A 12,290-nucleotide genomic window follows, 5' to 3' on the forward strand; every position below is an offset into this window, starting at 1 on the left:
ACACAGGCCCCGGCAACCCCCTCCACCGAGGCTCAATGAGAGCAGTGGCCTGGGGAGTCCATCGCCCTGAACGTTGCTGTGCTCCCTACCTGGGAGAGTGTGGACAGGGAATGTAAACTTCATGCCATGCCCTGCTCCTGTCCTGGCAGCACCAAAGGAATCAAGTCAGGTGCTGCCAGGACCCAGAATGGGTGATAGGTGGGGAGCTAGAATGGTCTGCGTGGGCCTTGGGATAAGCCCCAACCCAGTGGCTCCCACCATGCCATATGTTTTGAGTGCCAAGGGTAGGAACCCACGTTAAAACTAAAATGTCCAGCGTCCACCAACACCCACAATGGGTGACTGGGGAGCCAGTAGGGGTACGGGGCCCCGGGGGCTCCCCCCGCAATACCAAAATGCTTACAAACTGGGGTGTACCCCAGGTGGGCACCTGGGTACTCATTAATAAAAAAAATAAGTGCTCCCAGCAAGGAGCTCCCCATTATGCATTGCAAAAGCTTTTGACTTATATTTTTGGATCCTAGTAGTGCCCATCCAAGGGGAAGGGGCACCACCAAACATTTATTGTGAAGGGCTGCAGAGAGCACAGAAGCCCATCCAGCAACATTAAAACAAAAAAAAACACCAAAAAAAACTGTAAGTCTCCTGGATCATCGAATCCATGACCCCAAAAGAGTTTATCATTTTTTTTTTTCCAAAGCACTCCGAGCTGGAGCTGTATGCTCTTCACCTATAGTGCAGGGATCCCTTATGGTTGCTTTAGTGGCTTCACTTTGTGGACTGAAAAATATCACAAAAAGGGCTGAGGCATGTTTATTGTTTTAAATGTGTTATTGAAGATATTTTGTGTCAATCACTATTTTTAAACATTGCAGTATGTGAATTTATTAAATATACATTTGACTATAGTTATTCGGCGTCCGCGGGGGTTGGGAGCAGGGCCTGGCCACAGGTCAAGCCCTGTGCTCAAACCCATGCCGCACACGCTAATGGACATCTTACTTTACATTAGAAAAATCCATAGACATTCACGAAAAACGATAAAGTGACGTTATGGTTAGGAATTGTGACAATATTATACTTTACATTAATAGAAAAAAAACTTAGAAATTCACTGATAAAACAGAGGTTAAAGAAAATGTACAGTTAGGTGAAAACAACTGTTAAAATATTCTGTTCTAAACAATCATAAATACTGAAATTCACCAGTTATAATTATCTTAACTCATGCGCTAAGGTAACTGTAACTTGTGCCCTCACCATGAACTGCTAATTACCTCACATATTACTTAATTCTTAACATGTATGGTAACATAATTTGACACCACAGCAACAACATGACATCCTTGATAACAGCACTGTGCAAGGCAGGGGAGTGAGTTATAGTTACTTAAGGGCCCACGTTAACGTTACTTGAGATAACTGTAACTGTTGAATTTCAGTGGCTCTGTTCCTTTAAAACTGAATGTTTTAACTAAGATTTTCACCTAATTTTACCATCCCTTTACCCTATGTTTTTTTCAGTGAATTTCTTTTTTTTTTTTTTTTTAATCCACTCATGTAGTGTGAAGGAAGATATTCAAATTCCTAATTCTAACACCACTGTAATCTTTGTTTTTTTAAGTGATATATATGTGGGTGTGTGTGTATATTACTAAAAACCCCTAATTTCATGTGTATTTTTTGTACCACATCAAATTCTATTCTTCGTTCACTTCTATAATTTAATACCAATGGATTGTTAATAACTTTATTGTACTTGTTTGTCTCCTCAAAGCAGAATTGTAAATAAGATCATTAATTATTGGGAGCATCTTCTGCAGTTGAAATTATTATTAATTCTGACAAAGTGCTACTCCACTTGTTTCATATATAGTAAATCCTTTTCTTTAGTCTTTGGTGTCACCTTTAAGTAGCGATACCCTCCTGTGACTGATATTGACAATGGTCACAGATTGTGGTTACTATTCACTATATATACTTTACAAATTACACATTTTTTATATTGTTTATTTTTTCTCCAACAAATCACATAGTACATACAAGGTCTCCTATAATCCTTTTATTCCCCTTAATTGATTTCGCGTACTAAAATTTCTTTAAATCATATTACTGCCTACAACCACCATTTTGTACGTTGAGGAATCTGTAGCTATAGTGCTCCATGGGCATTTATCTTATTGTAGCTCAGCATCGCTACCACGGGTTACTTTGAACACCAGGTCATGTTGTATCCATCCCCACCCTTCCCTTCATGCGCTTTCGACCCCCCCCCCAAAAAAATCCCCACCCTTCCCCAGCTAATCATCTTGCTCTTCAATTCTCCCATCAGCCACTTCCCTCATTGTGCTTATCTGTCACCATCCGATCTCTTTATCTGGTATAAAGCAATTAAGGGCCTGATTTAGAGTTTGGTGGAGGTGTTACTCCGCCACAGTGGGATTTATATTTTGGCAGACTGGATATCCGTCATCGTTGTGACGGAGTAACCCCTCCGCCAAACTCTAAATCAGGCCCGAAGTCTTTAAAACAATGTAGTTGAAATTGGTAGCTTATTGACTGTCTGATGTCATACTGCATTTACGTTTCCTCTTCATAAAATAGTACTGTCCTTGTTGGATTGCAGCACTATGATGTATTGTGATGAAATGCCACACAGGCTTTAAAAAGCACACTAACCGATGTGAATTCACATTTGGATCAGATTGTTAAAGTGGGAATGACAGATCTAATCACAAAGTAAAGACCACAGTTTAGAATGCAAGTTGTGTTTTTCTAACTTTTCATTTCTTTATATTGAATACAATTCCTGACCTAATGCAATAGGTCCTTTAAAATTCCTAGCCATACTTCAGTATCCCTTGATTGGACTGGGTATACAGCAGAAGTGAGTCACTTGGGGTGGATTAAGTAGTTAAGCATTCCCACAACAGACGTTTCTTTTAAAAGTTGTAAGCAGTAGCACTACTTTCAAGGATGCAGTACCGTACTAGCTTCCCACACTTTGCATCTCTGTATGAATGTATGAATATATTGCTCATAATAGTTTTGACAGGCTCTTAAACTGTTTATTCTGTTAGATACTTTAATACCAGTAACCAAAACAACTAAATAAGACAGATGTGTTAATCTTTTTTTGAAGTAAAAGACTTTATCCATTCTTATTCTTTCTTGATGTGTTTTTATATATATTTTTTGTGAAGACGTGTATTTCCTTTCTGAAGTTAATACATCAGATGTAATTGCTTGTTTTCGTTTTTATTGGATTTTAACCTGTGTTGTAAATAAAATATTGTATTTTGTTGTTACAGCAGTCTGGATTTGTCGGAGTTAGCAAAAGCTGCCAAGAAGAAACTGCAGTCAGTGAGTATGACTTGTTTTGTAATGTGTGGTACTATAGTCTCTGACCACGTTAATTAAAGGAAATATTGGTGGTTTTTTTTCCACCTCTTGGGTCTGACAAAAGATCAATTGAGCTTTGAATGTTGCCTACATTTATGTAGACTTCTGAATTGCTGTAGCTAACTATGTTGATGCTTCTTAATAAATGTTTCCCATGTTGCGGGAAGAAGTCCTGTATGTCTGAGCACACAATTCGCATGGTCTCACTTGATACATTTTTCTAGTGTTTCTGTTCTTTTTTCTTAGTTCTTAGCATCTGATAGAGACTTATAGCTGCAGAGTCCTTACATTTGAATAATCCCCAGGTGTCGGAATGGATCTGGAAAATTTTCAAACAGTGCCTCTGTGTGCTAGTAGGTGGCGTTGTTCGGCTCCATGCTGAATCTGAAGTGACGTTCCCTCTACCTTTTATATGTGCTTCCTCATTGCCCTGACAGCAGTTCTTTCCTTTCCTCGCCAGAGAGCGCTGATCCCTTAAGGCTTTGAGGACGTGCTTCTTCAAGCTGCTCGCCACCCGATGTCTGTCCGCTCCGCAGCGCCTAAGGTCTTATTTGCACAGAAGACCCTGGGATTGTTCGTAAAGCCATTCCTGACAGTCATCATCTCACTCAAAATCTTCAGGTAAGTTCCACAAACATACAAAGGCAAAGAAGTTGAAGAGATCTTCGACTTTACCGTGTCTGTCAAATTCTTCCGATGAGATGTGGGATTGTTGACACTCCAGGGCCCGTGAGTCAGCGGAACCTGAATTCGAGTCCGCTCCTTGCTTCCCCCATTTTCCTGGACCCAGAGTTACCCTGCCTAGCTGAAAGAGTTTTATGAGGCCATGCGCCTAATATTTAGATGGCCTAATCCCTCTGGAGCACCCTTTGGCCCCATTGGCACCAGAGAGGACCTTACTGGATCTCCACCAGCAAGCTTACCATTTGTGCGGGTCAGGCCTCATGGATCCCTTGTTGGATCTCAAGTAGAGCCACCAGCGAGACAGAGACCTTCCTCGACGCATGCTCCAGTGCCAACACCCCTAGGCAGCACTGCCCCATTATTATTCCCAAATCCATCACAGAGCCGGCGTGACTTTGTCCAAAGCTGTCTACTGGTCCATGCTTCACAGAGTGGAGCCAGTGTTTCATTTATTTGATAGACCTTGAGAGGAAGAAGGAAGGGGAGGGGTGTACAGACCCTCATGGTTACCAGTTCCCCAAAGAACAGCAGGAACAGGACAACTGGTATGAGGAACTGACAGAGGGAAGTGAGATAGACTCCCCATCTGTAACTGGTCTGGTTTCTCCTTGTACTATGGCAATGAAGGAGGGAGCCTCTTTTGCAATGGTGGTGCTGAGGTTTTGGACTTTCAGAGGCCCAGAGTGGTGGTAAAGTCTAATGTCTTAACAGTGGTGCTTCAGCCGGGAAGTTCCCCTTCTGAGCCCTTTCTGTAATTCAGTGAAGCCCTTATGGATGTCCTAATTGGAACCTGTGCACAGGATAATTATCCGCCACCATCGCCCTGCTCCTGGGGATTACAGTCTCTTTACCCAGCACCCCACCCTGGAGAGCTTGGTGGTCAAAGCCTCCATGTCCAGAATTAACCCTGGCACATTCCCTACCATTGAACTGGACAAGGAATCCAAGAGGCTGTACAACTTTGGCCACAGAATGTTCTCTTCCGCCAGCCTAGCAGTGCAGTCAGTGAACACCATATGTCTTTTGGGTTAACATTCCCCTGCAATATGGGACCCTGTTGAACAATTGCTGTCTATGATCTCAGAGGAGGCCGAACCATAATCACCCGGGCTATTGCTGACGGGTGAAATGCAGCAAAATTCGCTATGAGGCGTAGGCTTACTACGACTGACTCGCTGGGCAGAGCGATTTCTTAGTGAGTGGCCTTGTGGTGTGACCCCAGGCTGAGAACACCAGTTTTTTCAGGAGATGTCAGTCTTCCCTCATATACATGCCCTTTGATGGCTCTCAGCGCTGGAGTGCCTTAAGGACAGCAGAGCTGCGTCCAGGGCCTTGGGCTTGTCTTTTGCCCCCGCCAACCTCAATCCACCTTCTGCCCCTTTCATGGCCAGGGAAGGGGTCTCAAACCAGTCCCTTACTCTCCCAGCCACCATGGCCGACAGGCCTCCTAGATTTTTGTGGCTGGGGGGTGCAGGACTCACAGCGTGGGAAAAGCGCCCACTGGTCGAGTCAGTCCACCACTCCTGCAGCAGCCTCTGCATCCAAACCTCTTTAGTTTGCCCTCCATTCATCATCATCAGCACCCAGTGAAAGACAGGATACACTATCATCTGCCCCACTGGTGGTCAGTGACATCAGACCGCTGGTACATCCAGATCACCCAAGGGGGCTACTCCCTCACCTTTGTGTCTACCCCACCACCCATGCCATCCATGTACGATAGGGGGACGGAGGACCATCTGTCCTTGCTCCGTCAATAAGTGGAGGCTCTCTTGGCCAAAGGAAGCCATTTAAAGGGTGCAGGCATCGTAGGTCACAGTTGTTATTCGTGCTACTTTTTGGTGCCAAAGACGGAAGGAGTTCTCCATCCTATCATAGATCTGCACCTTCTCAACCTCTTCTCGAAGGAAAGAGAAATTGATAATGCTCATGCTTGCCCAAGTTCTGTTTGCTCTCGACCCAGGAGCCAGGATGGAAGTGTCGGACTTGCAGGATACATATTTCCACATACCCGTCCTGCCTGCCCACAGGCATTACCTGAGATTCATGGTGGACCAAGAGCATTTTTGGTTGCTTCCTTTTGACCTTACCAGCACCCCTTGGGTGTTCATGAACGTGATGACTGTGGTTGCAGCTCATCTGCGGAGGTCTGGGGTTCCAGTCTTCCCCTACCTCGATGATTGGCTGTTTAAGGCAGGCTTACCACAGGCATTTGTCTCCAACCTTCAGACCACAGCACATCTGCACTTGCTGGGGTTCACTATCAACATGCAGAAGTCACACTCGAATCCCTCTCAGATGCTCCATTCCATCGGAGACGGTCTGAACAGTTTCTGACATATTCTCCCAAGTGGCGAGCCCAGGATATTCAGGCTATGATTCTGATGTTTCAGCCTATAGCCTAGATTTTGGTGAGAATGACTCTGAGGCTGTTGGGCTCATGGCCTCCTGCATCCTGCTAGTGTCACATGCCCCGTTGGCATATGCGGGCTCTGCAGTGGGACCTGAAGTTCCAGTGGGCACAATATCAGGGGAATCTCTCTGAAATGGTCCAGATCTTGGAGGAAACTGCCCAAGATCTGCATTTGTGGCTAATGAATCGCATTTGAGTTAACAGCAGACTCCTTTCCCTTCCCAACTGGAGCTGGCTGTGGTGACAGGTGTATCACTCCTGTGCTGGGACGGTCATCTGGAAGAGGTGGAGATCAGAGGTGGATCTCCTCTTGCAGCAACAGGGAAGGGTCCAAGCCTGCACACTCTCCACCTTCATGTGTGGAGGTTAAGTGGCAACAGTTCCTCCCGAAGTCTGTAATGTTATTCTGGTAGCAGATGTACCTTTACCAAGTCGGTATATGCTTGTCATTGGGACAAGTTTGTGTCATGGTGTGTTCCCACAACTTTGACCCCCTTTCTCCATCCACAGCTCAAGTTCTAATGATTCCATTATCTTTGGGCCAGCTGGGCTCTTCCCTGAACAAAGTTAAAGGTTACTTTTCTGACATCTCAGCATTTTTGTGGTTGCCAGACCAACCCTCTCTCTCTGTTACCCATAGTGGCTAGGTTCCTTAAAGGCCTGCAACATATGTTCCCCCCTCTGCCATTCATAATGCCTCAGTGGGGCCTCAATTTGGTCCTCACTTTTTTCTCACCATTTGAGCCTCTCAACAGTTGCCCTCTTAGGCTCTTGACTTTAATAACTGCCTTCTTAGTGGCCATAACATCGGCGAGGAGGGTCAGCAAATTACAGGCACTCTCTGTGAACCCTCCTTACACCACCTTTTATCCAGACAAGCTGGTTCTCATGACACATGCCTCCTTCCTTCCAAAGGTTGTGACTTCATTCCATGTAGGCCAGAAAATCACCCAGACTACTTTCTTTGCTCCACCTCATCCCTCATAAGAAATTGAGAGACTCCACTGTCTGCACCAAAAAAGAGCGGCGGTGTTCTACCTTGACTGCATAAGAGAATTCCCAGTGAACAATCAACTCTTCATGGGCTGTGTAGCAGCTAAAAAAGGGAAGGCAATACAGAAGAGAACCATCTCGCAATGGATGGTTCTGTGCATTAAGATCTGCTATGCATTGGCCAAGAAGCACCCTCACCCCTCAGGGCTTGTCGGCTCATGCCACCAGAGCCAAGACTGCAACCACGGCATTAACGTGCAACATCCAGGCCCTGAACATCTACCAAGCAGGAATGTGGGCTTCACTGCACATGTTTACCAAGCACCACTGACTTGCTAGTCTGGTCCATCGTGGTGGGAACTTCGCCTGTTCGGTTCTGCAGGACTTTCTAATATAAATGATTTTGCTATCCTACATCTGGGGAGGTATTGCTTAGGTATCTGTTCTAAAGTAAGGAATCTGCAGCTAGAAGTCTCTGTCAGATGAACAAGTTAATTACCTTTGGTAATGTCTTCTGGGAGAAACTCTTTCTAGCGGCAGATTATTTATCGATCTTCCCATCCCATCCGCCCCACTCTGCAAAACAATTATGGTGTAGAGATCACCCTTTCAAGGGCCTTAGTTTGTCACACCAATGGCTAGTGGTGATCGTGGGTACTCACTCCTGCCCGTGAAAAGCTGCAAAAGTAACTGACGTCTGAGCCTGAGGTAGAGCCTATATAGGTACTGTGCATGTCACTTCTTGCGCGGACTATGCCATGTGGAGCCCAATGATGCAGCTTACTGGTGTGCAGGGGTACTGCTAGAAAATTTTAAATTTTACTTATCCAATTTGATGTCTGCAGATTATTCTAAGGTAAGGAATCTGCAGGATAAGACGTTACCAAAGGTAAGTAACTTGTACGCCAAGATGCTCAGGTGTAGTTACAGTCAATAAATTATAATAATGACAGTGATAATGTTTCACCCTCCATACTCTTATTTTGTTGACGAATGTGACATTTGAATCAAAATGCCTTTTATACCTCTGAACAACAGGCAACAGGTTCACCCTCAGGGACAAACTGGGCTTGTTGGTCAAACAAAATGAGCAGGCTGCTAGTGTGTTCCACTCCAGTGGAAGGGCTGGGGTGGGTGCGTCCACCTCACTGCTTAGTGGGACCTTTCCTGATATCCCCCAAAGATCCTGCAAAACAATGACTAGTTCACTGCCATTCATGCTTCTCCATGCCGTTGAGGGCTGGAGCTAAGCCGGCACGCTTGTCTCTGTCATTATTGATACCTCAATATTGATAAGGGCCATGTCGTCAAGAGTTTTGATGTGGAGGAAAACCCTCACCTTCAAATCCCCGGTGACACTTTTGCGAAAAGGAGAGATTTCTGAGAATAGGAGTATAAATAGAAAGGCATACTTCCCAAACTTCTGAGCTGATGGGCGCTTAGTCTGAAAGCGTGCTGTCTGTTCCTCCATGGTAATATGAACCTCTAGCTTCAGAGCAACCACTCCCATAGGGTATGAAACCTACTTCTCGCCAATCATTATCACATCTGTCGCAGGCACTGGTTTGACGTCACCATGCAGATGGAAAGACTGGGTTTAATCCCCTCAGTTGTCAGAGTCAATAAGTTGCTAATCTTACTGGTGGATGACTTTCTCCAGGTTTCATGTTATTACCAGCAAATGACTTTCAAGAACCCTCTGACAAAGCCACAGCCAGACTCTTAGACCCTCTCATCCTAGGTCTGTGCTGCCAACAATGGACACTTTGACTCCATTAGCACAAGCTACTAAGGAAATTTCAGTGGACTGATGTGCAGCCTTTTTTTCTGAGAGTCCAATGCCTGAGCTCTAAGAAGGATTTCTATTCTTTAAGCAGGTTTAATTCTATGGGGGTCATTATGACCCTGGAGGAAGGCGGAGAAGCGGCGGTAAGACCGCCAACTGGCTGGCGGTCTTTATTTTGGAATTATGACCATGGCGGTTACCGCCATGGTCATCTGCCGGTTCTCCGTTCCGCCCCCAAGGGCGGAGACGACCGCCGGGCTGGAGACCAGGGTCACGCACACCCCCATGCACGCAGACAACACACAACACCCCCCCACTCCTCTCCCCTCATGGACGATCGACTTACCTGGTCCGACGATCCTCCGGGAGGGGACGGGAGCCACGGGGCTGCTCCGCCGACACCATACCGTCAACAGAACACCGCCACGCCAAATCACAGGACGTGATTCACTGGGCGGTGTTCTGTTGACGTGACGGTGGAGGTGGAGCAACCTCCACTTCCCCGCCGCCCCCCAGTATGGCTGTTGGCGGCTCTCCGTCCGAAAAAGGACGGAGAGCTGCCAAGGGTCATAATACGCCGAGCGGCAAACCGCCACCACTGGCGGTTTTCCGCACAGCGGTCCCTCGGCAGTCTTGGCAAAAGCCCGCCGAGGTCAAAATGACCCCCTTTGTCTTTAACATCTTCAGTGCTGTCAGAGAAGGAAATCAGACACAAGGGCTCTTTGTTTGTTTGTCACTGAAGATTCCTATGGCAGCCAATGTGATGATCTCTCCATGTAATGAGGTTGCTTCAAGTAATTTATAGTATCCTTATTAAGGCAGATATAGTGTTGAGGATTTGGCCAGCTATATGGGTGATGTGAATGACCAGTTGGTGAAAGCAAAGTGTTTCAGTGATGGAGACAAGTCTGAAGGTCTGGTGTTGTGCATGTTTATCAAACCAGGTGTTGAGGTACCACAGGATGCAGACATTCTTGCAATATATAGTAGTGTCTGCTATTAAATCTATCAGGGCATCTGCTTGAAGAATCAGCACACTGTGAGGGTAGCCAGTATATGAGGAGGAATAAGGCTACTAATGTTGCTGTTGGAGAGCATTGTACATTTACTGAAATGGTAAATTCCGTGATACCTACTGTGTCTTTTTATGCACCCCTCCACAAGTCTCCATATGAGGCTTATTTTGGAAAAAGGTTTCTGTGCGTTGGATATTGCCTTAATTAGTAGGGTGTGCGTCACTGCCACGCCAGGTTTCAGTGATAACAACAAGGTAAAGTTTGAAGTCTGCTAGTAATTTGTAGATATGGATTTCGTTTTTACTTAGAGATCTCTCATTGCATGCTTCCATGAGATATTATTAAACTCCTCTTTCGGCAGGTCTGGAGTTTGTGGTTGGTTGAGTCCTGTTGTATATTGAGCTTCCTGCAAGGAGCAGATATTGGCCTAATTATGACATGACTGTTAGTATTTCAGAATAATCATCTGGTTGGGGCTGGTTCAATTCTGGTGCAATAGTGCACAGAGAGATGGTGGAAGAGCAGATCTGTTAGCTTTTAGCACCTCTTGTTGCTCTTGTTTGTGCTCATGTTGTAGTTCCTCTTGTAGTGCATGTTTCAGCCCCATCTGCTCCTATTGTAGGTCATGTTGTAGCGCTGCTGATGAGATAGCAGATGTGTTTGGTGAGCATGATATTCCGCACATTTCACCAATTTATACCAGTAGACGATTAGTGACTTCTCTGAGTTTGATGGAAAGGGTAATGTACTAAACGTATTATGAGAGTAGTGAGTAGGGTGTGGTTTTGGGAGAGATCTTTGGGTAGCTGGCAGTTAGGAACAGGCATAGAAAGTATTAAGGAATGGGTTGATAGAAAAAGATGTAGAAAGAGTAGTGTAGATTTCCTTAGCAGACACAGGTTTCATTTATAGTCCAGGCCAGAACATTTCATGATGGATATTGTGGTTGGGGGCATGCATGAGTGAAGGTGAAGGTAAAGCTCAGGTCAATAATTTGAAGTGGTGTTTTTGGGACTTGTAATGTGGGATATGATGCACAAAACATGTAGGAGATTGTTTAGAATGGTGTGTAGTGGGTTGAGGGTGGGTGAGTAGGAGAATTAGCTGCAGTGAACAATTGATAGTATGTACATGGAGAGATGAGAGAGGGAGCAAGATCAGAAAGTTGTCTTTTATAAGGTGTGATAATGTAGTGTGGGGGGGGTCTGCCTAGGAAATTAATATTAGATATGATAGGAAGGAAAAGAAAGATATGGAGTCGATTTAGTGTGTGTCATTTGGTTAAGTTAAAAAGCATGCTGTTTAGAGCACCAGGTGAAAGGCAGAGAGAGGTCAACAATTTTCCTCTAGTAAGTTGTGAAGATAAAAGGTGTGGAGTAGTCAGCACAGGAGTAAAAGATGAATAAGAGTTGGTAAATGGAATGTATAGTTTGGCAATATACTCGAGGATTAGAGGATGACGGGTAGGGGGAGAGAAGCAAATGGGAGTAGTTTTGCATTTTGGTATTATGCAGAATAACTAGGAATGTTCTTGTTTGCAAGAATTATCTTAGATATTTTTAGCTAGTGACGTTCCCCTGTTGCATCTTGACCACAGATTCTGCTCTGACCAAGTCTAGTTTGGAGGTAATTGCAGGAACAGAAGTAATTGCAAGATCGGTAAACGGGGCAACCCAAGGGTATATCCTAGCATTTCAAAGGTCTGTGAGTCAAGCCTAGATGTGTAGAATCAAGCCTGATGGTGGATCTAGCACTGCAGTAGTAGTTCTGACAGGTGTCCCTAAAAGCAGAATTTGGACTGTTTAGTGAGGAACATAGAACTTCAGAAGTAGGTCTGTGATGCCCTCCAAAAGGTGATGGTAGAGCAACCCAGGAGGAGGGACCTGGACACTGTAATAATGGTTAGTGAGGCCTACCTAGAGGAGGAATTAGGAAAAAGCGGAAAGGACCTAGAAACTACAGTAGTAGGTCTGAAAGAACTACCAAGAAGCAGAGA

At 45.1% G+C, this 12,290-nt stretch overlaps 1 protein-coding gene across 4 annotated transcripts in view; it reads left to right on the forward strand.

Moving 5' to 3' along the window:
* GIT2 (GIT ArfGAP 2) overlaps positions 1-12,290 on the forward strand; it is a 374,247-nt gene that overhangs the window by 147,166 nt on the left and 214,791 nt on the right. For all 4 annotated transcript variants that reach the window (XM_069214722.1, XM_069214720.1, XM_069214724.1 and 1 more), the window contains exon 9: positions 3,312-3,363. In XM_069214722.1, the coding sequence (XP_069070823.1) occupies positions 3,312-3,363 (52 nt within the window). The remainder of the gene's footprint in view (positions 1-3,311; positions 3,364-12,290) is intronic.

The sequence above is a fragment of the Pleurodeles waltl genome, chromosome 11 (genome assembly GCF_031143425.1).
Source record: "Pleurodeles waltl isolate 20211129_DDA chromosome 11, aPleWal1.hap1.20221129, whole genome shotgun sequence".
Lineage (NCBI taxonomy): Eukaryota > Metazoa > Chordata > Amphibia > Caudata > Salamandridae > Pleurodeles > Pleurodeles waltl.